This window comes from Oryctolagus cuniculus, chromosome 17 (genome assembly GCF_964237555.1).
Source record: "Oryctolagus cuniculus chromosome 17, mOryCun1.1, whole genome shotgun sequence".
In the NCBI taxonomy this organism is placed as follows: Eukaryota; Metazoa; Chordata; class Mammalia; order Lagomorpha; family Leporidae; genus Oryctolagus; species Oryctolagus cuniculus.
In genome coordinates, this window is record NC_091448.1 from 304,547 (window position 1) to 330,148 (window position 25,602).

Below are 25,602 nucleotides of genomic sequence, written 5' to 3' on the forward strand. Positions count from 1 at the left end.
TGGACGAGATAGGAGCAGACAGACTTGTTTATGACTTCCTGACACCTTATCTCCCTGAACAGGAGCAGGATCCTCACACTCGTCTGTAGACTTTGCTCTGGTGCAGGAATCTAGATCACAAGATACAGGCCCCAAGTGCTGCACTTCCAGGAAAGGAAACAGGCCTCAGATCCCTCTCCTGCCCCTGGTGAGTATTTGCTGAGACGAAACACTGGCGAGGACAGAATAAAGTGCCCGTCACAAAACATTGAGCCTCAGCCACCAGGCAAGCTGTGCTCACAGCCCACGGCTGAGCCAAGCCTGCCACCAGATGCGCCTGCAGCCAGACGGGGCCTGGGCCCATGGAGGCCTGCGTGTCCAGAACCAGGAGTCTGGTTTTCACACGAGGTGGTTTCACGGTCTCTTTAGGCATCCAGTAAAGAACTTGGGGTGGCCTCTACGGAGATGTGGGAGGTGGCTGCTAGGACTCGAGCCTAATTGCAAAATCTATTTCCTAGTTCACTTTCCTAGTAAAAGTTGTCGGGTAAAGGGCTGCTTGAAATGGGTGATGAATCAGCTGTGGGCTCATACAGCCTTAGCCAACAGGAATGCTGAGTCACCTCCCTCAGTCTCCCTCCTCTGGCTCCTTAAGAAAAAGAAAGAAATGGAGCAGCTGACTTGAAATGTAAAGGAACACTTGGGTCCAAGCACAGAGTATTAAATCAGTGTAGAAAACTGAGAATTAACTTAGCATTCACTGTACTGGGAACACAAGTGCTGTGCATTTTCCACAAGCAAAACACAGCCGCTCTGATAGTCACCACCTCACAGGCTCAGCAGGACAGGAACCCTGAATCCCGGCCAGGAGAGGGAGACCAGAACAGCTGAGTGGCGGGGTCCAGAGGCGGGGGAGCACACACGTCCAATCGACTCACTGGTTCCTGTGTTTCTCCCACTCTGCCCCGTTGCTTTCCTGAGAACCTGCTCCCAGCAGCAGCCAAGGCCACAAGGGCTCTGCTCCCAAGCACGTCCTAGAACCACGCCAAGCACCCAGCAGTGTGCACTCCCCGGAGACCACGGAGGGGACAGGCTCACCTGGAAATGGCGCTCACAAAGGGCTTCAGTTCCTGGGGCTCGTAGGCACGGGCGAAGGCCCAGCACACGTAGCAGGCAGCGTCCCTGACGTTGGCACCCACGCTGCAGGCACCCCGCTTCTCATCATAGGTCAGCGCCTTCAGGATCACGTCGACAACTGAGCAGAAGACAAAGACTGTGAGGGGCTGTCCGGGAGGCAACACTACCGGGCCACCAAGGGGCACCACAGACAGTGGGCTGTGCCGTAAGTGGGATCACAGCAGCCCTTACGAGCCGCGGCCAACAACGATCAAGGTGGAAAAGGTTTTCATTTTATTTGAAAGTCAGAGAGACCGAGAGACAGAGATGCAGAATGAAACCACTGCAGCGCCAGCCCGCCGTGCGACGCCTGCCACAGCCAACACGCAGCCAGCCCGGTCCTTCGTTCCCTCGCTCCTGGCTCCCCATTTACCTCTGCTTTGTGCTCCTTCAAAAGCCCTCCTGCTAACTTGAAAACTGGAAAAAGCACTTTTGAGACTGAAGGCATCGCTTTTCCCCCCAAGACTGCTGGCCTCGTCACAATCCTGTCTCCCTCCACAACTCCTGTCCCTGGTGAGCTGGCTGCCCAGCATCAAGCAGCCCGGGCCTACTTTTAACAGCGTCACTGCAGGGTGGACAGTGGAAAGGGCGGCAGAGGTGGCCACAGGCGCCAGGGGAGGCCATGAGGGAAGTGCCCTTGCATTCCTGCAGTGTCCACGCCACACGTCCCTACCATGAAGTTTCCACAGTGAACCTGGAACGCGGTCACTGCCCTCACTGGGACAGGCACTCACAACAGACGCGCACTGGTGTGACGGTCTACGAAGACCACCGGCTGAGAGACCAACCCTGAACAAAGAAATTAGCGAGTGGCTCTAGGGAGCCAGTGGTGGAAGGATGTGATCCAGAGAGAGGCCGGGAAGCCCTAGGCTGCACAGCGCCTGTGTGCTCCACCTGCCAGCCACACAGCGCTTGCAAGGAGTCTGAGCAAAGACAGCCCTGGTGCGGGGACGCTGTCCACACATGATGGCAAACTGCCACCAATCAACTGCCTCCCAGAAAACACACCGAAAACAGTCTGGAAACAAAATCCTCCAGAAGCAGTGGTAGGACTGTGTGTGTGACATACAAATTTCCCTGTGCCTTTTGCTTCCAGGGACTTTTTTTTATTCCATATAAATAGCAACCAAAAAATGGGCAAGATTCTACAGTTTATTTTATATATATGGTGATTCTTTGTAATAAGACTGTAAAATATTTATAAATTGACTTAAAACTACATAAAATGAACTTTTTTTTTTTTTTTTTGACAGGCAAAGTGGACAGTGAAAGGGAGAGACAGAGAGAAAGGTCTTCCTTTTCCGTTGGTTCACCCCCCAATGGCTGCTGCAGCTGGCGCGCTGCAGCCGGTGCACCACGCTGATCCGAAGCCAGAAGCCAGGTGCTTCTCCTGGTCTCCCATGCGGGTGCAGGGCCCAAGGACTTGGGCCATCCTCCACTGCACTCCCGGGCCACAGCAGAGAGCTGGCCTGGAAGAGGAGCGACTGGGACAGAATCCGGCGCCCCGACCGGGGCTAGAACCTGGGGTGCCGGCGCCGCAGGCCGAGAATTAGGCTATTGAGCCGAGGCACCAGCCAAAATGAACTTATTTCAAAACCAAAAGCTCAAAGATACCGTGATGTCAGCTCTACCCATATCACCCAGGAGTGTAGCCCCAGACACAGGTCTTCTCCAAGGTTGGCTGCTGGGCCACCGAGGGCTGAGGCCGCCCACCTGGTCCTGGCCCCCGCTCCTCACTCTGCTGAGGACCCCAGGCAGGGCACCCCCACAAGTCTCATTTCCTCAAGCCACAGCAGCATCCCACACCAGGTCCCCCAAGTCCCACACCACGGCAGCAGAGCCCGTCTCCCTGGGCGCTGCTCTGGCCAGTGTGGCTATATCACCCTCTCAGGCACAGTTCAAGGCTCGGCGCCACCCCAGGGCCAGCTCCTCCTTCCACTCCACATGCAGTCAGACGACAGTGCCTATCCCAAAGCCCGCCTAGCCCTGCGTGAGACCTCCTGCTCTCACCACACTGCCCCACAGCTCGCTCTGGGCAGTGCAGACCACTGCCAAGGGCACCCTGGAGTCCACAGCCTCCAGCTCCGGTGTCCCCTTGAACACACCCTGCACAGAACACTCCCACCTCTAAGCCTGTCCAGAGTCTTCCACCGCCCACCTGTGGGTAGGAGCAGCAGCCCCAGCAGACGGCCCCAGCAGGAGGCCTCCATCAATCAGCAACCCACACACCAAATATCTGAAAAATGAAGCTCTCGGAAAGGCTCCTGGAGCAGGTGTAAACCAAACAGGCAGGCACTACCACAGCTGCCGTAGACAGAGCAACTGAATCTAATAGGTGATTTTAAAGCGATTACCTCAACTTGAAGCAACCCTTGTAACGTTTAAAAGTCCTCAGCTGTTTTACCAGGAAAAATTCTAGCTCATCTGGAATTACTCCCATCTGCTAGCTCTGTCCACACACACTTTCTGTGCTGACAGGGAGTCACTCACGTGCCAAAAGCTGTCACAACTAATAGGCTGTGGCACCCCCGGGAGGGCAGTGTCCTGCAAATGCAGCATCTGCACGCCGCGCAGCGGCCGCCCAGACAGCTCTGGGGAAGACCGGCCGGCAATTCTATGGCCTCAGGGAAGCTGCACGCTGACTGCTGAGTCCCAATTTATCCATCCAGTGGACAAAACCAATTTCCAGGCCGACAACCTTGAGTGACAGCACTCGGTACTCTCAACTCGACTTCCTTGCACTGGACTCGACAGCTGCGGTCTGCCTAGTGCCACCCAGGAGAAGCCAACACATGGGGACAGCAGCCTCCCCAGGCCGCAGGGCACCAGGGAACCACCCTGCCACAGCCCAGAGGCTGCCCGGGGTTTTCTAACTGGCTGGTGAGATATACTGGTCATGAGGAAAAGACACGAGTGACTGATTTGCATCCACTCATGGGTGTCTGCTTTAGCTTACTTCGACCTTCCTCACAGTCTGATAGGGGAAAGGCCAGTTCACGAGAGGCTACCTCTGTGGGGGCCCACCCACCTTGACGGTCACAGCTGACCATGTCGTGGGGCAGCTGCCAACCCTCCGACATCATGAAGCTGCTAGGCTACACCTTCCTATGTCCTTCCAGAAGGCTACATCAGAGAGGCAGAGCCTAGACTCTGCCTGCATTGCAGCCACTGCCAGCACTGCCTGCCAACTGCCCAGAAGGGCCCACTCGGTCCCGTTCCACCCGAGTCCACAGCACAGGCAGCTGTGTCCTGTGAGCCGAGACCTCTCCGGCACCCGCAGCGCCTCAGCAAACGCCAGGGGCTGACACTCAGGAAATGAAGCAGCTCCCGACAGAGGCCAGCAGTGAGAGGGCAGGGATGCTGCCCCACAGAAAGGTAAACGAGAGAGTGAGACAGTTTTTCTTTAACAAGGAAAGTGGACGACCAGCCTGGCTCTGACTCAGCCCCAGGCAGCAAGGGTGGCACCCTGAGGGTGAAGGGATGGGTCGGGCTGGGCTGCTCCGCCCCAGCAGGGCCCTTGCTGTGTACAGAAGCCCCAGGCTCTCAGCTCTGACACCCAGCGACCCAGTGGACAAGGAACACACTAGCCCAGTGCTCAGGCCCCTGGCCAACCACAGAGCTTCAGGGTAGCAGGTGGGGGTGGGGTGGGGGCATATCTAGGCAGTACTGCAGCAGAAACACCTCTTTGCCCTAAACTTTTACATGAACCATTATCAGAAAGAAGACTTCATCCACTAACAACTCATTCCAGATTCAACAGGTTTTTAAAATAAGGAAACCGTTCAATAGATTCAAACAAAAACCTTTCTCATGGTTCCAATTACACACTGCAAATGCATGTCAAATATATAACCTACCCCAGAGGGCTTCCTTTTGGCAACCCGGAGTCCAGCCATGTAATTTAAATACCCTTCTCTTTGACAGCATGTCATTTGTTTAAGGCCAACTGCCTAAGGAAAAAGCAGCCTCCAGGTAGAGAAGCAACTTAACCCTCAGAGGGCCCTGTCCCACTGCAGGCTTTGCAGACTGCACAACTCCCGCGGTCAGAGGGGTTCAGCTGCTCGTTGAAATCGCAGAAATAAACTGCCCATTAAGAAATCACAGTTGCATTGATGACAGCCAGTAAGTTTACAAATTTTAAAAGCAAGCTCATCCATTTAGGCATGAGCAGGGTTACGTGGACTCCTACAGGCATATCTGCTGCAAACCACCACGCCCTGTTTGGCCTTCCTATTTTAAACCGGTGGTGAACATGGGCAGGGTCAGGGAGCACACCAAGGGCAGAGCCAGAGAAACACTCAGGACGGGAGGGCAGCATGGAAACGCCAGCTCCTCCACAGACGAGAGAAGTCGGCCTCAGCAGGGGATGCCAGACCATGGTTCCAAGCGGCCCTGTCTCCCAGGCTGCACCTGGCCCTGTGTCCTCTCCCCTGACTCCCAGGATGCACTGGGCCCTGTCTCCCCTCCCACCTCCCAGGAGGCACTGGCCCTGTGTCCCCTCCCATCCCTGAGCTGTTCCTGAGCCCATGGAGAGCACTGAGTGCCTTCTCTGTGATGGAGCTAGACACGGAGCCACACAGACTCAGCAGTCACCTTGCAGAGCCGGAGCTCAGGAAAGCACAGTTCCCCAGAGCAGGTGTGACGCTCCCTCTACAGAATTCCCACTTCTGCCACCCAGTACAAACAGCCATCATGCCTTCCTCAAAAATGCAGTCCAACTTGCTCAACGAAAATGCCAGTGCTGGGGGCAGGAGGAAATGACGGACGGCATATCAGGTTCCACAGACACTGGGTTTCAGTTCCCACAGGACGTTTGAGACTGTCCTAAAGGCCCTGAGGTGGCCTGTGGGCAGCAGGGTGGCCGCTGCCATAACCACAGGAGGGAGGAACAGACCCATCTGTTCAGCCTGCCCCACCCATTGCCCACCCAATGGCGTGACCTTACCACTCCCTGGGGGGCACCTGCACATGCCTGCCCTGGTCTCTCCTCCAGGGCCTCAAGCACCACCCCCAGCCACATGTGCTCAGTCACCCACGAGGCTCTCAGCCCACTCTTTCCAGGGGAAAGTCAAATCCTCCCACCTGTCCCCCTGTAAACCAGACCCCACCCACCACCCACTCGGCAATGCCTAAGAGCCCAGGCCCATCTGTCAAGGAGCAGAGACGCACTCTCTCCACCTCACTAAGCATCCTAAGGATCCCACACTCCCAACACAGGTGAGGCACAGAGTCCATCACAGGAGAGAAGGAAGCTACCACTTCACTTTTTGTTTTTTTTTTTTAAGATTTATTTATTTTTATTTGAAAGGCAGAGTTACAGAGGGAGAGGAGAGGCAGAGAGAGAACGAGCAAGCTTCCATCCACTGGTTCACTCCCTAGATGGCCACAACGGCTGGAGCCATGTTGATCCCAAGCAGCAGCCAGGAGCTTCCTCCAGGTCTCCCACGTGAGTGCAGGAGCCCAAGAACTTGGGCCATCCTCTACTGCTTTCCCAGGCCATAGCAGAGAGCTGGATTGGAAGCGGAGCAGCTGGGACTTGAACCACCATCCATATGGGATGCCAGCACTGCAGGCGGCGGCTTTACCCACTATGCCACAGTGCCGGCCCTGGCAGCTACCACTTCAGGTGGAGCCGCATCAAGTCTCACGTGGGGGAGGGTCCTACAGTCACAGTGCTGGCTGCAGCACCGACACACCCATGTGAGCAGGCCCTGTCTCCCTGGTATCAAAGGCAGCCCCTGCCATCCCACGTGCCCAGCTCTGCACCCTGAGCCAGCCAGCTGGAGCTGGGCTTGCACTCTGAATGGTTCAAGAGTCTCCAAGAACGATGACAAGCAAATGTGTCACAAATCCAACAGTTGGACACCCAGGTTACAGCCGCAGGACAGGCGACACCCAGGGCTACCGCCAAGCTCTCCAGGACACTGCCTGTCACAAGTGTGCTGCTGGACCATCCAAAGCACCTACAGAATTACTCCTCAAGCAAGCAGGTAAGGTTCTCAGAGAATCTTTCACTCAATTTCTCTGAAAACACTCAGTATTTCTCTCAACCCCACACAGGGAATTAACGACACAGCCCAGCAGCTGGACTCTGAGGCATTTACCCCAGAGAGGCCAAGAACTTTTTTCACCGAAGTTCTGAGCAGCTCAAAGGCAGACACTACTCGAATGCCCTTCAGTGGGGAATATTTAGGTATACCATCCCAAGTACACAGCTGTGGAATGAATACAACCTGCCAACAGAAACCCTGCAGTGCCAGCATCCCATATGGGTGCTGGCTCAAGTCCCGATTGCTCCTCTTCCGATCTAGCTGTCTGCTATGGCCTGGGAAAGCAGTAGAGGACGGCCCAAGTCCTTGGGCTCCTGTACCTGAACAGGAGACCCAGAGGAGGCTCCCAGCTTCGGATCAGTGCAGCTCCGGCCGTTGCGGCCATCTGGGGAGTAAACCAGTGGATGGAAGACCTCTCTCTCTCTCTCTTTGCTCTCCTTCTCGGTGTAATTCTGACTTTCAAATAAATAAATAATTTTTTTTTAAAAAGGCTGTATATTTAAAGTATATAGAAAGGGCTCAGACCATCAAAAATATGAGCACCCCAACCTAAAAAAGGGGGAGACACAAGACAAAGAAAGCTGGAAAGATACAAGTGTCAAAATGAGGATGCGTGAAACCCTGAGACGTCCCTTCTGACAACCATCTCAGCAGAACCTAACTATGCCGTCACAGGCCAGGACCATGCCCGTACACCAACCCCCACTCTCACTGTCAACAAGGAGCGCCACAGGGACGGGTGCAGGCACTGGGCTGTGTGCAAGGCCACTCGCAGTGGTCAGGGGGAGCAGGAGACAAAGTGAAAGGACAGGAGCCGGGCAGTCAGGTGCTCAGTGTGCCGCTGGCCGACCCCGGTGATGGACACCTCTGGCTCCTAGGGCTCTCCCCAAGTGCACCGCTGTGATCATGATTCTAACAGCACAAAGAGCGACCCCAGTGGCTGCCGACGGGTGGTGATTAGACCACACGGAGTCACTAGCTGTGGTTCCCACCGCCATCCAAAATCAGCTCCACAGGGAACTGGACGGTGTATGAATATATACAACTTGGGAAGAAAGCCAAAATCAAACCCTGACACACATGCTGACATGCTGGTGGGCCCTCAGCACTCTGTGCCAGGCCCTCTGTGACCCTGGATTTGGAGAGGCAGGGACAGGAGGAAACCAGGGCGGACTGACAGCCCCTCGTCAGCCCAGGACTCGGACAGCACAGCCAGCGCTCGTCCCGGCTCATGACCCAACACCCCAAAACAGGGCTGGCTTTTGGGACGTCGGGTTATCTTTAGTGTCTTTATGTCACTCTCCCAAATTTCCCATAATGAGTGTGCACACAATGTTCATGACCATTTTTTAAAAGTCAACAAAACATTTTTAAACAGGGCTTTACACTCTCCATGACGCTGGCTGAGCCTGGGACCCAAGGCTGGCCAGGCCCCTTGTAGCTGAGGTGCCTCCCTGCTCCCTGGGACCGCAGATGGCCTCAGACACCTGAGAGCAGAGGAAGGAACACAGGGTGGGGCGGGCCGACACATTCACAGCGCTCAGAAACCACCCCTGGATGGACTAGGAGGCAGACGAAGGAAGACAACCCACAAAGAAGCCAGCATTCCTGAGACAATCCCCCCTTCAACCCGGGGAGGAAGACGGCAGGCAAGCCCCCCCCCCCCCGACCCACCACAGCAGAGGCAGGTAGAAAGCATCTGGCCACAGACCCTTCCACTCCTGTGCTTCCAGGGCAGGAGCGGGAGCAGACGCAGCACCTGGCCTGGGGCACGTGCATTCTGCACCTCATCCTCTCCCTTCCAGCCCCACGGGTTACTGGTGTTTAAAGAGGGCATCTGAGCTCAAAGTGCGTGTCAGCAGCACAGGTGGGGGCCGCTGCTATCACCAGGCAGGGCGACATCCGGTTACAGTGCTCGTGTGAACATCTGGGGTCCACGTGACACAGGAAGAAACAGCTCTAAACTAAACGTCCAAGAAACTCCTTGACTTGGGCTTGACGCCGGCTGCCAGCTGACTGCCTGGCTTGCTTCAAATGCTGAAAACAGAACATAGATTCCACGTGTCCTTAAGTGTACCAGAGAGCAGTCATTTTTCAAAAAGAATAGTTACAGCTGTCACTTTGAGGCCTGTGCTAGAATACTCCATCAACAGTGCCCCACCAGCACGTGAGGGCAGTGCCTCCCTCAGTGTAAACTGCCCTTCCATGCTCTGCCCCCCAGCAGAGCCCCAAAACTCGCCACCACTGCCTCTGCCCCAGCGTGCGCCACAGGGCCACTGGCACAGCTGCTCTCACCTGCCAAGGAGTGGCCGCTGTGGTCGGGGTTGGGCCAAGACCCTCGGCTGAGGAGCGCAGTGCCTGTGGATTCCACCCACGTGACACACTAAGACTGAAGTGTTCGGATTCTGGGTTCAGCCTCTCCAAGACATCCCCGACGCGAGAAAGCTCTTCCTGTCCTCTCCCGGCCACTTGCTACACTGCTCCAAGGCTCAGACAAGAATGACACACCCCTCAGAGGCTTCCTGACTGTGGGCTGGGTCTGGACGTGGCCTGGCACCAGTTCCACAGCAGGGCAGGGTGGGCTCCCTCCATCCCCTCAGCCTGGCCCTGGGGCCCTTGACGGACATGTCGCACCACAATGAGCAAGCCACCGCCAAGCGAGGGGTGAGAGCTGACCCTCTCTGTGCTGATGCACACGGCAAGGGCGCCACGCCCAGCACAGCAGCAGGGCTCCTCATGTCCCAGGTAGATAAATTAACCACGAGGCCAGGCACTCGGACATGGCCTGCGCCACTGCTGCCAGACTGGGTATATCCAACTGCATGGCTTAGGGACAGCAGGCCTGGGTCTCACACGCTTTGGGAAAGAAAGCATTTCACACATCTCTTTTACTCACAAAACCACAACACTTTTTGCATTTTTAGGACATGGGGGGGGGGGGGGACACTATGAAGGCACATTTGTTTTTTTAAAAGACTTTGTGATCAAGTCCCTCTCTAAGGCATGTTGCTTTTTCAATTTAGTATCACCAGGAGCCTCCCTAGCAGCTGGTCAGCGAGTCTGGGAGGACGACAGCCACTGCAAGAAGTCAGAGTCACGGGCAGCACAAGGATGGCATGGTATCTCCTGCACTCAGCAGAAAGAGAATTTCACACAAAGTAAAAACAAAAATGTGGGGCCAGCGTCTATAGCACAGCAAGTTAAGCCACCACCCGAACACTGACATCTCATGGGAGCACCGGTTCGAGACTCAGCTGCTCCACTTCCAATCCAGCTCCCTGCTAATGCATCTAGGAAGGCAATGGAAGACGGCTCAAGTGCTTGGTCCCGGTCACCTACAAGGGAAACCAGGAAGGAGTTCCAGGCTCCTGGCTTTGGCCTGGCCCAGCCCCAGCTGTTGTGGGCATTTAGGGAGTGAACCAGCAGATGGACGATCTCTCTCTCTCTCTGCCTTTCAAATACATAATCTTAAAAAAAAAGGGGGGGGGGTCAGCATCATGTATAGCAGTTAAAGCCACCACCTGCAATGCTGGCACCCCATATGCGCACTGGTTCAAGTCCTGGCTGCTCCACTGTCGATCCAGATAGGAAGATGGGCCAAGTGCTTGGGCCCCTGCCACTCATGTGGGAGACCCAGAAGAAACTCCCGGCTCCTGGCTTCAGCCTGGCCCAGCCCTAGTCCTTGCAGCCATCCTGGGAGTAAACCAGAGGATGGAAGATTCAAACTCTATCAAATAAAAATAAACAAATCTTTTGAAAAAAAAAAGAAAAAGAAAACGGAGCAAGCAGGCACCTTCAGCGTTGCCGTGAGGACAGTGAGGGTGCCCACCTCCCACAGCGGAGCACCTGGGCCCACACCAGGCTCTGGTTCCTGACTCCAGTCTCCTGCACATGCAGACCCTGGGAGGCAGTGGTGATGCTGAGTACCTGGGCTCCTGCCACCCCTGCTCTCAACTCACAGCTTCAGCCCAGCCCCAGCTGTTGTGGGCATTTGGTGAGTGAACCAATGGATAGGAACTCTCTCTCTGCCTTTCATGGAAATTAAATAAAGCAGTAGCATTGTTAATTTTTTATTCATTAATTTATGAGAGACAGAAAATAAAACAGACACGCCTGAACGTCTTTCCCCAAGCCAGGGACCCTGGCGTTGGCGACATTCAGACACAGAGCCCTCCCTGACTCATAGGCACAGTCTTCACCAGGCTCCAGCCACACCCCTGGGTTAAAGTGAGACCCACCCCAGCCGTGCTTAGCTGGGCCTGCAGGCGGGCAACTGGGCTGAAGTGAGCTCCATCTTGGGGCTGCAAAGCACTGCTCACCAGGGCCTTCATCAGGTCAGACCCAGAACAGGTAACTGGGCCTCAGCGAGGAAGTATCACAGAGGCCTCATGTCACAGCTGCAGAGGCCAACAGGAAAGACAGAACTCAGGTCACCAACCTCGGATTTTTACAGCTACTGAAATGAGAGCACGAAGCTGCAAGAGGCCAAGCCCTGGAGAACGGAGAGAGCTGCATGTCACCCCCGCGGACGCAGCAACAAGTGCTGGTCGGCATTGATGGCAGGGGAACCTCACACTCGTGGTCAGCACGGCCCCCACTGGCTCTACACACAGTGCACCACTTTTGTTTCTTGGTGAAATCAAAGCATTAAACATCCTCAGAGACCAGAAAGAGCAAGTAAAGCTAAAAAAAAAGTGCCAAAGAGGTTGCTCATCTTTTGCCTACTTTTTTTTTTTTTTTTTTTTTTTTGACAGGCAGAGTGGACAATGAGAGAGAGAGACAGAGAGAAAGGTCTTCCTTTGCCGTTGGTTCACCCTCCGAAGGCTGCTGCGGCCGGCGCACTGCGCTGATCAATTTGCCTACTCTCTTAAAAAGGTAAAGAAGAGGCCAGAGACTACACAGCTATGCCCCCAGTGAGTAGGAACGGGGAGGCTCCCAGTAACTCCTAGGAGCAGACTGCTCATACCCCCAGCACAGCCAGGAAAGCCTTGCAGGAGGAAACACTCCTGGGCTGATCCCGACGGTTACTGGGCTCTACCTGCCAGTCGCCGATGTGCTCAGCACACTGCAGGCATTCAATGAGGCATTTCGTGAGTGCCTCAGCATGAGAAGCAGCCAGGACTGACACGGGCACCTGGTGCCCACCCCATCATCTACCTCAGTGCTGGGTGGCTTCTGCCACTTGTCCCTGAGCTCCCACGGCAGGATCGGCCCTGGCTGCATTCGCAAGTGCTGCTCGAGGGAAGCCAGCGCCTGAGCCCAGGGCAAGCACTGGGTCTGCCCAGGGTCACTGCCAGGCTCAGGAGCAGAGTTCCCCATGGGTCCCCAGGCCAGCATTCTATACATTTCACATTAAATTATCTTTAGTAAGTGTTTCTCTCTTACTCTTTCTCCAAGAACACACATCACCTGCAAGTTTTTAAAACTGCCCAAGCCATTCCTCTGGGAAATATCCTCCCAACATTTACTTGGAACAGAATCAACTGGTTTGTTTATAACTGGAAGATAGCATAGAGACACCTATGTCCGTTTATAAGCTCATCTGGTGTCTCCGATGCTTTCGGATCTCCAAGTTTTACACACAGCGGAGTCTAAACCTCTGGAAGAAAAACTCTTCCATTCCTCCCTGGCACAGCAGGCACCCAGCCTAAGGCAAACACGGCCAAGTGTTTTGTCTGAGGCCAAAGCCAGCGCCTGGACACCTGACGGACACAGGGAGACCAGGGGTATAGGTAATCAGGGCCTGGTTGCTACATCACGTAGTCCCAGGGCTGCTGGGAAATCACATAAAGAAATTAAGAGCCAGTCTTCACTTCTTCAATTTACAACCTTAATAGCCTCCCTCAAGAGATGCCAACCTCACTCGTAGCAGCCACTGTCTATCCCACCAGACAAAACCATCAGGCACCGGGCTCCGGTGGGCTGGCAGCTAAATTAATCCCACCTGCTGACTTCCACCCTGGCCCCACTTCCCCAGTGAGGGTCCCGAGCTGGGGTGCCCTAGACTCGACCAGCGCTCCACGGCGACTGTGAACGCATCCGGCTGACACAGCTCGACACTTCAAAGCACCCATCGTGTCTGCATACAGAACAGCCCTCAAGTGACCACAACCTTCTACTCATGGCTCAGCTCTTAGTCTGTCCAGGACTGAGAGAGCCTCTTTCTCCGAGAAAGACATTCTACCTACTGATCTTCCCAGATGCCTTATCACACTCATTCATCCCAACCGAAAGGAGGGGAGACAGCTGCCCCAAAGCAGCGGGGCTCAGCTGAGCTGTGTGCAGCATGAGGGAACAAGGCTAAGCCCTGCGTCACTCAGCCTTCAGTCTCCTTCCCCCTCCAGGCAGTGTCATGTCCTGGTCAAGGCACTTCACAAAGGCTCTGCTCTCCAGGCCAGCACTGTGCAGCCTGCACTGCCTACAACTGACGAGCAGGGGTGGGTATCTAGCACAGTGGTTAAGAGGCCTGCATCCAGGGCTAGCACTGTGGTGCACAAGGCCAAGCTGAAGCCTGGGACACTATAACCTGTATGAGCGCAGGTTCTAGACCCAGTTGCTCCACTTCCAACCCAGTTCTTGCTAATGCACCTGGGAAGGCAGCAGAAGGTGGCCCAAGTACCTGCGCCCCTGACCCATGTGGGAGACTCAGATGGAGTTCCAGGCTCCTGGCTTTGGCCTGGCCTAGCCCCAACTGCTGCAGCCATTAGGGGAGTGAATCAGTGGATGGAAGATCCTACTCTCTGTGTAACTCTGCTTTTCAAATAAGTAAAATAAATCTTTAAAAAAAAAAAAAAAAGTTGCCTGCATCCCACATTGGAGGGTTGAAGTCCAGCCCCACTCCTAACTCCAGCTTACTGCTAATGTGCACCCTAGGAGTCAGCAAGTGACAATTCAAGTACTTGGATCCCTGCTACCCACACAGGAGACCCAGACTGAGTTTCCAAGCTCCTGGCTTTGGCCTTGTCCAGACCCAGCCATTGTGAGCATTTGGGAAATGAACCAGCAGATGGGAGATCTCTGTCTCTCCCTCCTTTTCTTTCAAATAAAAAAACTTTTAAATATGACAAATATAAAAATGATGGAAATAAATATAAACTCATACCACAATAAAGATTTTCAGGTCTTTAAAAACTATCATGAGAGGCCGGCGCCGCGGCTCACTAGACTAATCCTCCGCCTAGCGGCGCCGGCACACCGGGTTCTAGTCCCGGTCGGGGCGCCGGATTCTGTCCCGGTTGCCCCTCTTCCAGGCCAGCCCTCTGCTGTGGCCAGGGAGTGCAGTGGAGGATGGCCCAGGTGCTTGGGCCCTGCACCCCATGGGAGACCAGGAAAAGCACCTGGCTCCTGGCTCCTGCCATCGGATCAGCGCAGTGCACCGGCCGCGGCGGCCATTGGAGGGTGAACCAATGGCAAAGGAAGACCTTTCTCTCTGTCTCTCTCTCTCACTGTCCACTCTGCCTGTCAAAAATAAAAAATAAAAAAAATAAAAAATAAAAAATAAAAATAAAAACTATCATGAGGCTGGCATTGTGGTGTAGCAGGCAAAGCTGCTGTCTACAATGCCTGCGTTCTATACAGGCACCAGTTCATGTCCTGGCTGCTCCATTTCCAATCAAGCTTTCTGCTAATGGCCTAGGCAAAGCAATGGAAAATGGCTCAAGTGTGGATCCTGCCACCCACATCACCCACATGGGAAACCCAGATGAGGCCTCCTAGGGGAGCAGAGCACACACAGGTCCCTCAGCACAGGACCAAGGGCATGCTTCTCCCAGTACCCCAGAGGTAACGTGTGAGATTCCTGACAAAACAAGGCCGGAGACCAAGGCTGCAGGAAGGGCCTGCAAACCGCACAGGACTCAGCTTCCTGGTCGTCAGTCACAGCCCACAAGCACCTCCACTGGGCAAGGCCAGCCCACAAGCACCTCCACTGGGCAAGGCCAGCCCACAAGCACCTCCACTGGGCAAGGCCAGCCCCTGCGGAGACGTGATCTGTTGGAACTATCTCCTTTGAAGCAGTCACAGGACTGCTCTTGGTGACACAGACACCCGCAGGACCTCTGGCCACTGTCACTCTCAGGACAACGTGAGGCTGGTGTGCCTTCCTCACCCGCATGTGCTTCTCCCCACCAGCTCACAGCAGTGCCACAGGGCCAAGAGCCTGTCAGTTCCTGTCCCTTTGCCACCGCCAAGGGCCATCAAAGGGAGGGGTCGTGAGTCTGGCCTAACCACGGTGCTAGGAGGCGCCCTCCCCGAGGCGAGGGCCTCCTCCTCAGCCGCTCCACGCCGCGCCACTGGCAGGGAACACCCACAGCTAATGACAGAGTGGCCCACGTACAACAACTTGAAAGAAGCACAAACAAGCGCTGAGGAGAATTAATGGCTTGACCAGGAAGTCGGGACCAGCTCTGCCTCTGACTCAGCTCTGGGCTCCCAGCCCCAGTGCCCCCGACAGTGTCCACGGCGTGAGATCCGGAACACGGCGTGCACATCCGAGATTGAGTTAGCCCCGAGGACTGTGCTGTTCAAGACCTGCTGACCCGGGGCAGAGTCAGCAGCCCCCACGCGATCCGCACAAAGCCCTGGGGAGGACAGAGGTTGTGTGGCCAAGGGCAGAGGGGGGAACAGTCACAACAAGCCTGCCCCCTGTCTGTGAGTCCATCCTCAGTCACTGCCACACACAGGTGGGACAGGCGGCCCCTGTCTCGGGTGACTCTGGAAAGCCGCCCACCAGCCATGGCAGCCCCGCCATGGACACCAGCTCCAATGGCTCCTGCTCATCCCTCCGCAATTCTGAGCTGCAGCATCCACGATGGGCAGCGTCCACTACTGAGCTCCCTGCACCAAAGGCACACAGTCATTTCTGCAGCCCTGAAGTAACCTGAGGCAACAGGGGGCTCACGCCTCCCTTCCCTGGCAGGCTGGGAGCTTCCGCAGGGAAGATGCAGGTCACACAGACTCCATGGCCTTAGGGGCCACAAGCAAGGACATGGGTGGAGAGACGGGAGCAAGGATGCAGCCAGGACCCCACTACCCACAGTGACTTCTGGGCAGGGGTCCAGAGCCCCACCCACCTGCTGCACTGGGAACCCCTGGCAGGTCCATGGAAAGCAGCCCCTAGGAGAGCAGTGGCTGCACAGTGGGAGCCCATTCCACCCACAGGCCCTTCCTGCCCCACAGCTGTGTCACCTCAGACCCATCTGAAAGCCACCAGGGTCCTGCTTCTAGGAGGCACACCCAGCAAGCCAGGCAGTCCACACGGCAGCGTCACCAAGAGAAATCCCACATGCGACTTTCACCAGCTGCCCCGAAGGTCCAGAGGACCGCGGCTGAGCAGCTGCCCTGCCTGGACAAGCCCCCAGTCAAATCAGCAGCCTGCATTTCCTCGCAGACACCCAAGGGCCCAGGGCACTACAGGTTCAGGAGACAGCAGAAGCAGAGAGGAACGGAGGAGCTGGCAGGTGGGCCCTCCTTCCAAGGAGCAAGACTTCTCACGGGGGCAGTGAGGTCAGAGTCAGAGACGACAGAACACTTGCCAACACCTCCGAGCACACTGCCAACCAAACAGGGCTCTGCAGCTCCACACTCAGGGACGCCACAGCCAGTGAGTTCCAACGTCTAAAAACAGCTTTCTAAACAGAAATTCGACCACAAGATACAAACACTTGGCTCCAAAGGACAACCACGGAAGCCTGAATTCTGAGACACATTCCCTTTGATCCACTTTAACCTTTGCTTTCATTAAACAACAAATTGTCTCCTACAGAGTCTCAATTCCAGTGAAAGAAGAATCAAATATTTAAACGCACAAAAATTAAAGATATCCTTTAAACCTACATGCACGTGCACATCTACGTACACACCTGCATATGCACGTGCTCACGTGTGCATGTGTGCAGGGATCTGTGCATATTCAGACACACACACACCTTCCCCCTAAAACACAAAAACTGCACGCACAAAGAAAGGAACCAAAAAGAGAACTGGGGCCAGCGTTGTGGCATAGCGGGTTAAGTGCTGCCTGCAGGGCCAGCACCCCACACAGGGGCTGTTTCAAGTCTCAGCTGTTCTACTTTTTTTTTTTTTTTTTTAAGATTTATTTATTAATTTGAAAGACAGAGTTAGAAAGGGGCACAGGCACAGGCACAGGCAGATAGAAAGATCTTCCATTGCTGGTCCACTCCCCAAATAGCCACAATGGCTGGAGCTGAGCCAATCTGAAGCTAGCAGCCAGGAGCTTCTTCCAGGTCTCCCACGCAGGTGCAGGGGCCCGAACACTTGGGCCACCTTCTACTGCTTTTCCAGGCCATTGCAGAGAGCTGGATTGTAAGTAGAGCAGCCAGAACTCGAACTGGCATCCACATGGGGTGCTGGCACTGCAGGTGACGGCTTTACCTGCTACACCACAGCACCAGCCCTGCAACTCTACTTTCAATCCAGCTCCCTGCTAATGTGCCTTGGACAGCAGTGGAAGATAGCCTAAGTGCTTGGGCCCTATACTCCCTGTACCCCCGTGGGAGACCGGGAGGAAGCTCCTGGCTCCATCCTGACCCCAGCCCCAGACATTGCGGCCATTTGGGGACTGAACCACAGATGAAAGACTTCTCTCTCCTATCTCTCTCTCTCTTTCTCTCTCTCTCTCTCTCTCTGCCTTTCAAATAAATAAATCTTTTAAAAAAGAGAGAATTCAGGCCGGCGCCGTGGCTCACTAGGCTAATCCTCCGCCTTGTGGCGCCAGCACACCGGGTTCTAGTCCCGGTCGGGGCGCCGGATTCTGTCCCGGTTGCCCCTCTTCCAGGCCAGCTCTCTGCTGTGGCCCGGGAGTGCAGTGGAGGATGGCCCAAGTGCTTGGGCCCTGCACCCCATGGGAGACCAGGAGAAGCACCTGGCTCCTGCCTTCGGATCAGCATGGTGTGCCGGCCGCAGCACGCCAGCCGCGGCGGCCATTGGAGGGTGAACCAACGACAAAAGGAAGACCTTTCTCTCTGTCTCTCTCTCTCTCACTGTCCACTCTGCCTGTCAAAAAAGAGAGAGAGAGAGAGAGAGAGAGAGAGAGAGAGAGAGAGAGAATTCAGACAATGGTAAAATTTTTACATTAGAATGACACAGGTGCTGTGGCATAGCAAGTAAAGCCCCCTGCAGCGCCAGTATCCCATATCCGTGCAGGTGAGTCCTGGCTGCTCTACTTTCTACTTTCAATCCAGCTCCCTGCTAACGCACCTGGGAAATCAGCAGAAGATGGCCCAAGTCCTTGGGCCCCTGTACCCACATGGGAGACCTGGATGAAGCTCCTGGCTCCTGATTTTGGACTTGTAAAAATTAAAAGAGAAAAATTCTTTTAAAAATTAAAACAGAAAAAGCAGTGTCACTTAGCAAGACAGGAGATTCAAGTTCAAATATTTCGGTACAAAATGAAATACATGATGAAATACAAATGGACTAAACTTAGCAGTTTAAAATCAAGGAATATGGGGCAGACGTTTGGCGTATCAGTAAGGATGCTGATAGATGCCCACATCCCATAGCAGAGTGACTTTCTGAGTCCCAGATCCAAGTCCTGGCTCTATCTCCCTGCCAGGTGACAGTGATGCCTCAAGTAATTAAGTCCTTGCCTCCCACATGGAAGACCTGGGTGGAGGTCCTGGCTTCAAGCTGGCCCAGCCCTGGCCATTACAGGCATTTGGGGACGGAACCAGCTGATGGAAGCTCTTTACCTGCCAGTTTTTCTGTCTCTATCCTAAATCTTTTTTTTTTTTTTTTTTTTAAGATTTATTCATTTATTTGAAAGTCAGAGTTACACAGAAAGAGAAGAGGCAGAGAGAGAGAGAGGTCTTCCATCCACTGGTTTACTATTCAATTGGCCACCATGGCCGGAGCTGTGCCAATCCGAAGCCAGGGGCCAGAAGTTTCTTCTGGGTCTCCCACATGGGTGCAGGGGCCCAAGGACTCGGGCCATCTTCCACTGCTTTCCCAGGCCATAGCAGAGAGCCGGATTGGAAGAGGAGCAGCCAGGACTCGAACCAGTGCCCATATGGGATGCCAGCACTGCAGGCAACAGCTTTACTTGCTGTGCCACAGCATCAGCCCCTCCTAAACCTTTTTTAAACAAACACAAAGACTAAGTTTGTACTCAGTAGCACAAGAGTACTAAAAAAAATGTGTGGGACATAAAATTAAAAGTTCACTTTAGTGCAAAAAAAATTTGAAATCCATGCAGTTTTTCAAAATACACATTTTCCATTAACCTTCTGAGGACCCTTTGTCCCTTTAAAACAGGGAACACAAGGGCCAGCACTGTGGCACAGCGGGTTAATGCCCTGGCATCCCATATGGGTGCCGGTTTGAGACCCGGCTGCTCCCCTCCCAATCCAGCTCTCTGCTGTGGCCTGGGAAAGCAGTGGAGGACGACCCAAGTCCTTGGGCCCCTGCACCCACGTGGGAGACCCGAAGAAGCTCCTGGCTCCTGGTTTCAGATCAGCGCAGCTCCAGCTGTTGTGGCCATCTGGGGAGTGAACCATCGGATGAAAGACCTCTCTCTGCCTCTCCTCTCTCTGTGTAACTCTGACTTTCCAATAAATAAATAAATCTTTTACAAAATAAAACAGGAACATAACGACGACAAGCACTTGCTGAGAACACACTGACCACAGGGCTTTGGGGCAGCCACAGGAGCATCAGACAGGGAGTCTCAAGCAAAAGGAAGCATCTGCGCCACAGGTGGACCCACTGTGTGCCGCCCTCACCAACGCCCAGGCAGACCCACTGTGTGCCGTCCAATATGCTCAGCTCTTGAAATACATTAACTCCTCTCATCTTCAAAGCAGTCAAAAGTTCATTCCTAGATACAACAATGAAAAGCGAAAACCCACATCCACACAAAACTTGTACACAAACGCTCCTTAGAACCAAAATGTAAAAATACCCAACTATCCATCAGTTGACAAGTAAAGCTGCCCACATGTCGTGGGCTGAACTGTGTCCACTGAAGTCTCCTATGCTGGGGTTCCAGCCCCTGGACTTCAGAATGTGGCTGTATTTGGAAACAGGGCCTTTAAAAAGGTGTTTACCGTGAAATGAGGTCATGCAGGTGGGGCCCAAATCCAGTCTGACTGGTGCCCTATAAGAAGAGGCGATTAGGACACAGGCAGGTGAGAGGCAGCCATGTGCGAACACAGCAAGAAACCAAACCTGCTGGCATCTGGATCTCACACTTCCAGCCTCCACAACTGCAAGAAAACTCATTTCTGTCCTGCAAGCCTCCCCCAGTCCACGGGACTCTGCTAGGCAGCCCAGACTGACAAGTGCGCCACACACCGGAATGTTCTTTGCGGATAAAAAGCAATGCAGAGTCGATCCACTGCCCCACCCGCCACAAAGCACCACATGCCGCATGACTCCGTTCCTGAGAAACACCCAGAACCGGCAGCTCTCAGGCGGAAAACAGAGAAGTGGCTGCGCAGGACCGCGGAGGGCAGCCAAGGGGTGCAGGGCTCCTCTGGGGAAACAAGGTCAAGGTCCCTGCACTGCAGCTGCAAGTGCACGACGAAGCCGTCAGTCCCCCAACATTCAATCCTACTGTGAGGGACTGAAGCACACAGGAGTTACTTTTCCACTTCTACCTGGGGCACTTTTGATAAACCGTGTTTTCCTAGGAACACCTATTTTGCCTAAGGTAATCAAATTCATTGGCAAAAGAACACTCTTAGTCAGATTTTCCCCTCCACAGTGGCCAGTCAGGATTTCTTCTTGGACTCATGTGTTACTTAGAAATTCAGTTTTCTAAATAAAAATCCATGCCTCACCATTATATTTTTATATTAATTTTTTAGTTTTATTGCTTTAGGATCAGAGAATATAGTCAATATGCTAGCAACTCTATGACATTTCTCAAAACTTGTTCTACGGCCTAGTAAAGGTGGGAAGCTTTCAACACTCCTGTGTGAGATAATGTGCATCCTACAGGGGTTTGCAGTGTATCTTGGGACAGCCTGTTGGCTCCACTGTTAAACTCTGTAAACACACCTAATGTCACATACGTAATAGTGTGCTTAGATAGCTCTACTCTTTTGTTTCTCAGTTGATTTATCAATAATCAAGAAAGTTTTTCTTGAGTTCTCAGAATATCAGATGTGTCCATTTTTCTTTGTAGCCTTACTTTTTCTTTTCATGGCCTTAAGCAATAAGTCAAGCACCTGCAACCATCGGTGGCCATCAAAAAGCACCACACAAAAGTAATGCATGTGGGGCCGGGGCTGTGGCTTAGCAGGTATCCCATATAGGATCCCATATGGGCGCCGGTTCAAGTCCTGGCTGCTCCACTTCCACCCAGCTCTCTGCTGTGGCCTGGGAAAGCAGAAGATGGCCCAAGTCCTTGGGCTCCTGCACCCATGTGGGAGACCCAGATGAAGCTCCTGGCTCCTGGCTTCAAACTGGCACAGCTCCAGCCGCTGCAGCCATGTGGGGAGTGAACTAGTAAATGGAAGACCCCCCTCTCTCTCTCTCTGCCTCTGCCTCTCTGTAACTCTACCTACCTTTCAAATAAACAAATCTTTAAAAAAAAAAAAAAAAAGTAATGCAGGGGTCAGAGCTGTGGAGGCCAGGAGTGCAGTGTAGGCAGACTCCACCCCGGAGTGCAGTGTAGGCAGACTTCCATCCCAGGGGCAGCCAGCAGGAGGCCACCAGCAGACAGGCCTGGGTCTGCCTCAGGAGCGTTCCCACCTGCAAATATGCCCGAGAACCAGCAGGAAGGTTCCATCCGCACGGCTGACACGACGCAACACACTGTGGCCCCCACCAAGGAGGGACGCTGGCATAACGGGAGGTCAGGGCCTGCTTGGAGCAGCCTCTCCCCCCCCCCGACTGAGCGAGGCAGGTCTCCCTCCAGGGGTCCCACAGCCAAGGGCTCAGGGAGAAGCAAGTCTCCTTTCAGAACTTGAGGTGACAGCCCTAGAAACACTGGTGGGAAAAAGGCTTACAGCACTAAAGATCACAGGGAAGGAACAGGCAGACGTGAAAAAGAGGCACCGGGTGCCCAGAAGCAAACTGTGGTGGCAATGGATGGAAATTTGAAGGACGTGGACAGGGCCCTGAAAGCCAAGCTTAATTGAAAAAAATAAATAAATAACCAAAAAAAACCCAGAACGTGACAGAAAGAAGACACAAATGTGGAAAACCCACCAAGAGTCACAGCCAGAGAACAGGAGTCTGCTCACAGAGTTTTATCATCATCATTGTTATTATTTTATTATTTATTGGAAAGGCAGAGAGACAGAAAGATCCAGACGTCCCATCTGCAGTTTCACCCCCACCCCCAAATGCCAGCTACATGCAGGGCTAGGCCAGGCCAAAGCCTGCAGGTGGGAATCAATCCAGGTTTCCCACGTGGGTGGCAGGGACCCAATTACTTGAGCCACTACATCTGCCTTCAAGGTCTGCATCAGCGGAGCTGAGCCTCAACCCCGGGCAGTCCAGTGTGGGATGCGGCAGCCCCGCAAGGCAGCTCGGGAGACCTAACCACTGCACCAGACAGCTGCCCCTCGTTTATGTTGATTGTTCTGTATTTCACTGACGTTATTCATGAGTGCTATTTTACTTGTTCCTGTTTAATTCAACTAAATGACTTCTACTCGTGGCTGTGAACATACCCAGAGAGAAACTCATATACAAAGTGCCTTTTAGACAACAATCTCACCGGACAGGGTGAAGCTGCTCCCACAAACTCCGAGGTCCGCAGGAGAAGGACAAGACTGCCCTGCGACACCCTGTGGTGGTGGTGGGGGGGGGGGTTCCCCCAGCACTGAGGAAGACAGCAACCCTTATGCTTGGCCAGGCTCACAGATCTGAACCAAGTTTCCCAATCGAAGACAAAACAAGCCTAGCTCGGGTTTCAGGTTTCCCTTTAGACACAGAAGCTGCTGTGCCAATCAACCTGGTGAGGAAGGAGGGGGATGCTTGGGGGTTCTGCTCCAACAGAAACAAAGGTCTTCCAGCCTCGCTGACTCCCACCAGGGCAGGCCAAGCCCAAGGAGCCCCCTTGCACCCTGCTCAACTCTGCTGTCACCTGTGCACCTTCAGAGGGCAATGCCGAGCCAGGGGAGGAGCCAGGCCTGTGTGCCAGGAACAAAGGCTGCCCACGGGCCACACTCCCAGAGGCTGGGCATGGCCCTGCTGCCCCGGGGTGCTCCCGGCTCTTCTCCCATTTCCAGCTCCTCCCAGAGATAGCCTGGGAGGGGGCCTTGGCAGGGAAAAGGAGTGGGGTGGGGGAGTCCATCTGCCCCCTTCCCATCCCTCCAGTTCCACACACATTCAAGTAGTGGCATTACCTGAACAGGAAACAAATCAAAACCGCACACTAGCCCACACAGTAGCAGCGAACACCAGCCACAGAATCTCCCCAGGATTCTCACATGCCTTGGCCTCTCTCATTAGGATGACTGTGGCACAAGATGAATAAAAGTCCACTGATATAGTCTCAGATCTTCTTTAAAACTAAGAAGCCAAGTGCATGTCACAAGGAAGCAGGCGGGGTGGGGCCAGCTCATACACATTGGCAGGGGAGGACCCCAAGAGCTGCAGCCAGGACCTGGCTGGCCACTGACAGGCTCTCTCACTCCAGCAGCGAGGCTGGGCCGGGGAGGGGGAGGGAGCAATCTCAGGTGAACGCTCTGCTCAGTCAGGAGGCACCCAGCAAGTGACGAGCAGGGCACCTGCTGCACCAAGAACACCGATGGGCGTCACCCAGTCCCAGGTGCAGCTTCTGAGCAAGTCCAGGAATCTGCTGGACCCACCAGGGCCACAGCCCTCCCCCATGGTCTCCAGACAGGAGCACAAAGGACCAGAGCTCAGCTGGGCAGGGCACAGGGGTCCATGTGTTTGTTACTCCCCTTAACAAAAGCTCAGCAAACAACTGTGAGAATGCAGACTCCCGCTGCCCCGCCCCTCCCCTGTGCAGTTCAGGACTCAGGGGGGACCCTGAGACACAACTGTGAGAATGCAGACTCCCGGTGCCCCGCCCCTCCCCTGTGCAGTTCAGGACTCGGGGAGACCCTGAGACACAACGCGGGGCCACGAGGCACCTTCGGCCCGGCTGTGCAGCAGCTCCAGCACTCGCTCAGCGGCACAGCCTATCAGAAGCCGACGTGTTTCCTGGAAAACTCACGTCCTTCTCCCAACAGGAACACAAGGATCCACAGCTGATGCAACCATTTGGGGAGTGAACCAGAGGATGGAAGCGTTCTTGCTCGCTCTCTCGCTCGCTCTCTCGCTCGCTCTCTCGCTCGCTCTCTGCCTCCCTCCCTCCCTTTCAAATAAATAAATAAATCTTCAGAAAAATTAATGTTTAAAAAATGTTAATTGATGGGAGCCAGGACTGTGGCATAGCAGGTGAAGCCGCCACCAGCAGTGCCAGCATTCCTTATGGGCACCGGTCAAGACCTGGCTGCTCTACTTTCAATCCAGCTCTCTGCTGTGGCCTGGGAAAGCAGTAGAAGATGGCCCAAGTCCTTGGGCCCCTGCACCCGCGTGGGAGACCTGGAAGAGGCTCCAGGCTCCTGGCTTCGGATCGGCCCAGCTCCAGCTGTTGCAGCCATTTGGGAAGTGAACCAGCGGATGGAAGATCTTTCACTCTCTGCCTTTCAAATAAATAAATGAATCTTGAAAAAAAATGTTAATGGATGGGCCAACACTGTGGCATAGTAGGTAACGCTGCCACCTGCAGTGCCAGCATCCCATATGGGTGCTAGTTCAAAACCCAGCTGCTCCACTTTTGATCCAGCTCTCTGCTATGGCCTGGGAAAGCAGTGGAGGATGGCCGAAATCCTTGGGTCCCTGCACCTGCTTGGGAGACCCGAAAGAAGCTCCTGGCTCCTGGCTTTGGATCGGCTCAGCTGCGGCCACTGTAGCCAGCAGATAGAAGATCTCTTTCTCTCTGTTTGCCTCTGCCTCTAACTATACCTTTCAAATAAATAAATAAATGTTTAAAATGCTAATAGAAAAATAATCAGGACTCAGGAATGCATCAAAACTTTGAACAACAGACTAGAAAGCTATGTGCCACGGAGAGCATCTCAAAACCCTGAAGGTCGATGATGTCTGGCCCGTCTATCGATCAGGCACAGGTGGAATGAAGACACTTCCAGCCACTCGAGTTCTCCAGAGATTTTGTCTTTCCCACTCTCCCAGGAGCCACATAGGGGGTGTGATCTACACCCAAGCGAAGAATTGGCCCATGAGAAAAGTTGGCACTAGTTTCAAGGAACAGGGTCCCCAGGGTGAGGGGGCAGGCTGGAGCTTAAGTCCCACTCCCCACAAAGGAATAGCAACACCCTGGGGGTGGGGCGAGGTCTGGGCAGAGGGAATGGGGCACACAGGCACTGCTCCTGTGGGAAGTGCAGCCATCAGCCCC

At 54.2% G+C, this 25,602-nt stretch overlaps 1 protein-coding gene across 2 annotated transcripts in view; it reads right to left on the minus strand.

The window, feature by feature from the left end:
- The window catches only part of TBCD (tubulin folding cofactor D), a 180,245-nt gene that overhangs the window by 82,183 nt on the left and 72,460 nt on the right, over window positions 1-25,602 (minus strand). For both annotated transcript variants that reach the window (XM_051838823.2, XM_002723042.5), the window contains one exon: window positions 1,075-1,231. In XM_051838823.2, coding sequence (XP_051694783.2) covers window positions 1,075-1,231 — 157 coding nt within the window. The remainder of the gene's footprint in view (window positions 1-1,074; window positions 1,232-25,602) is intronic.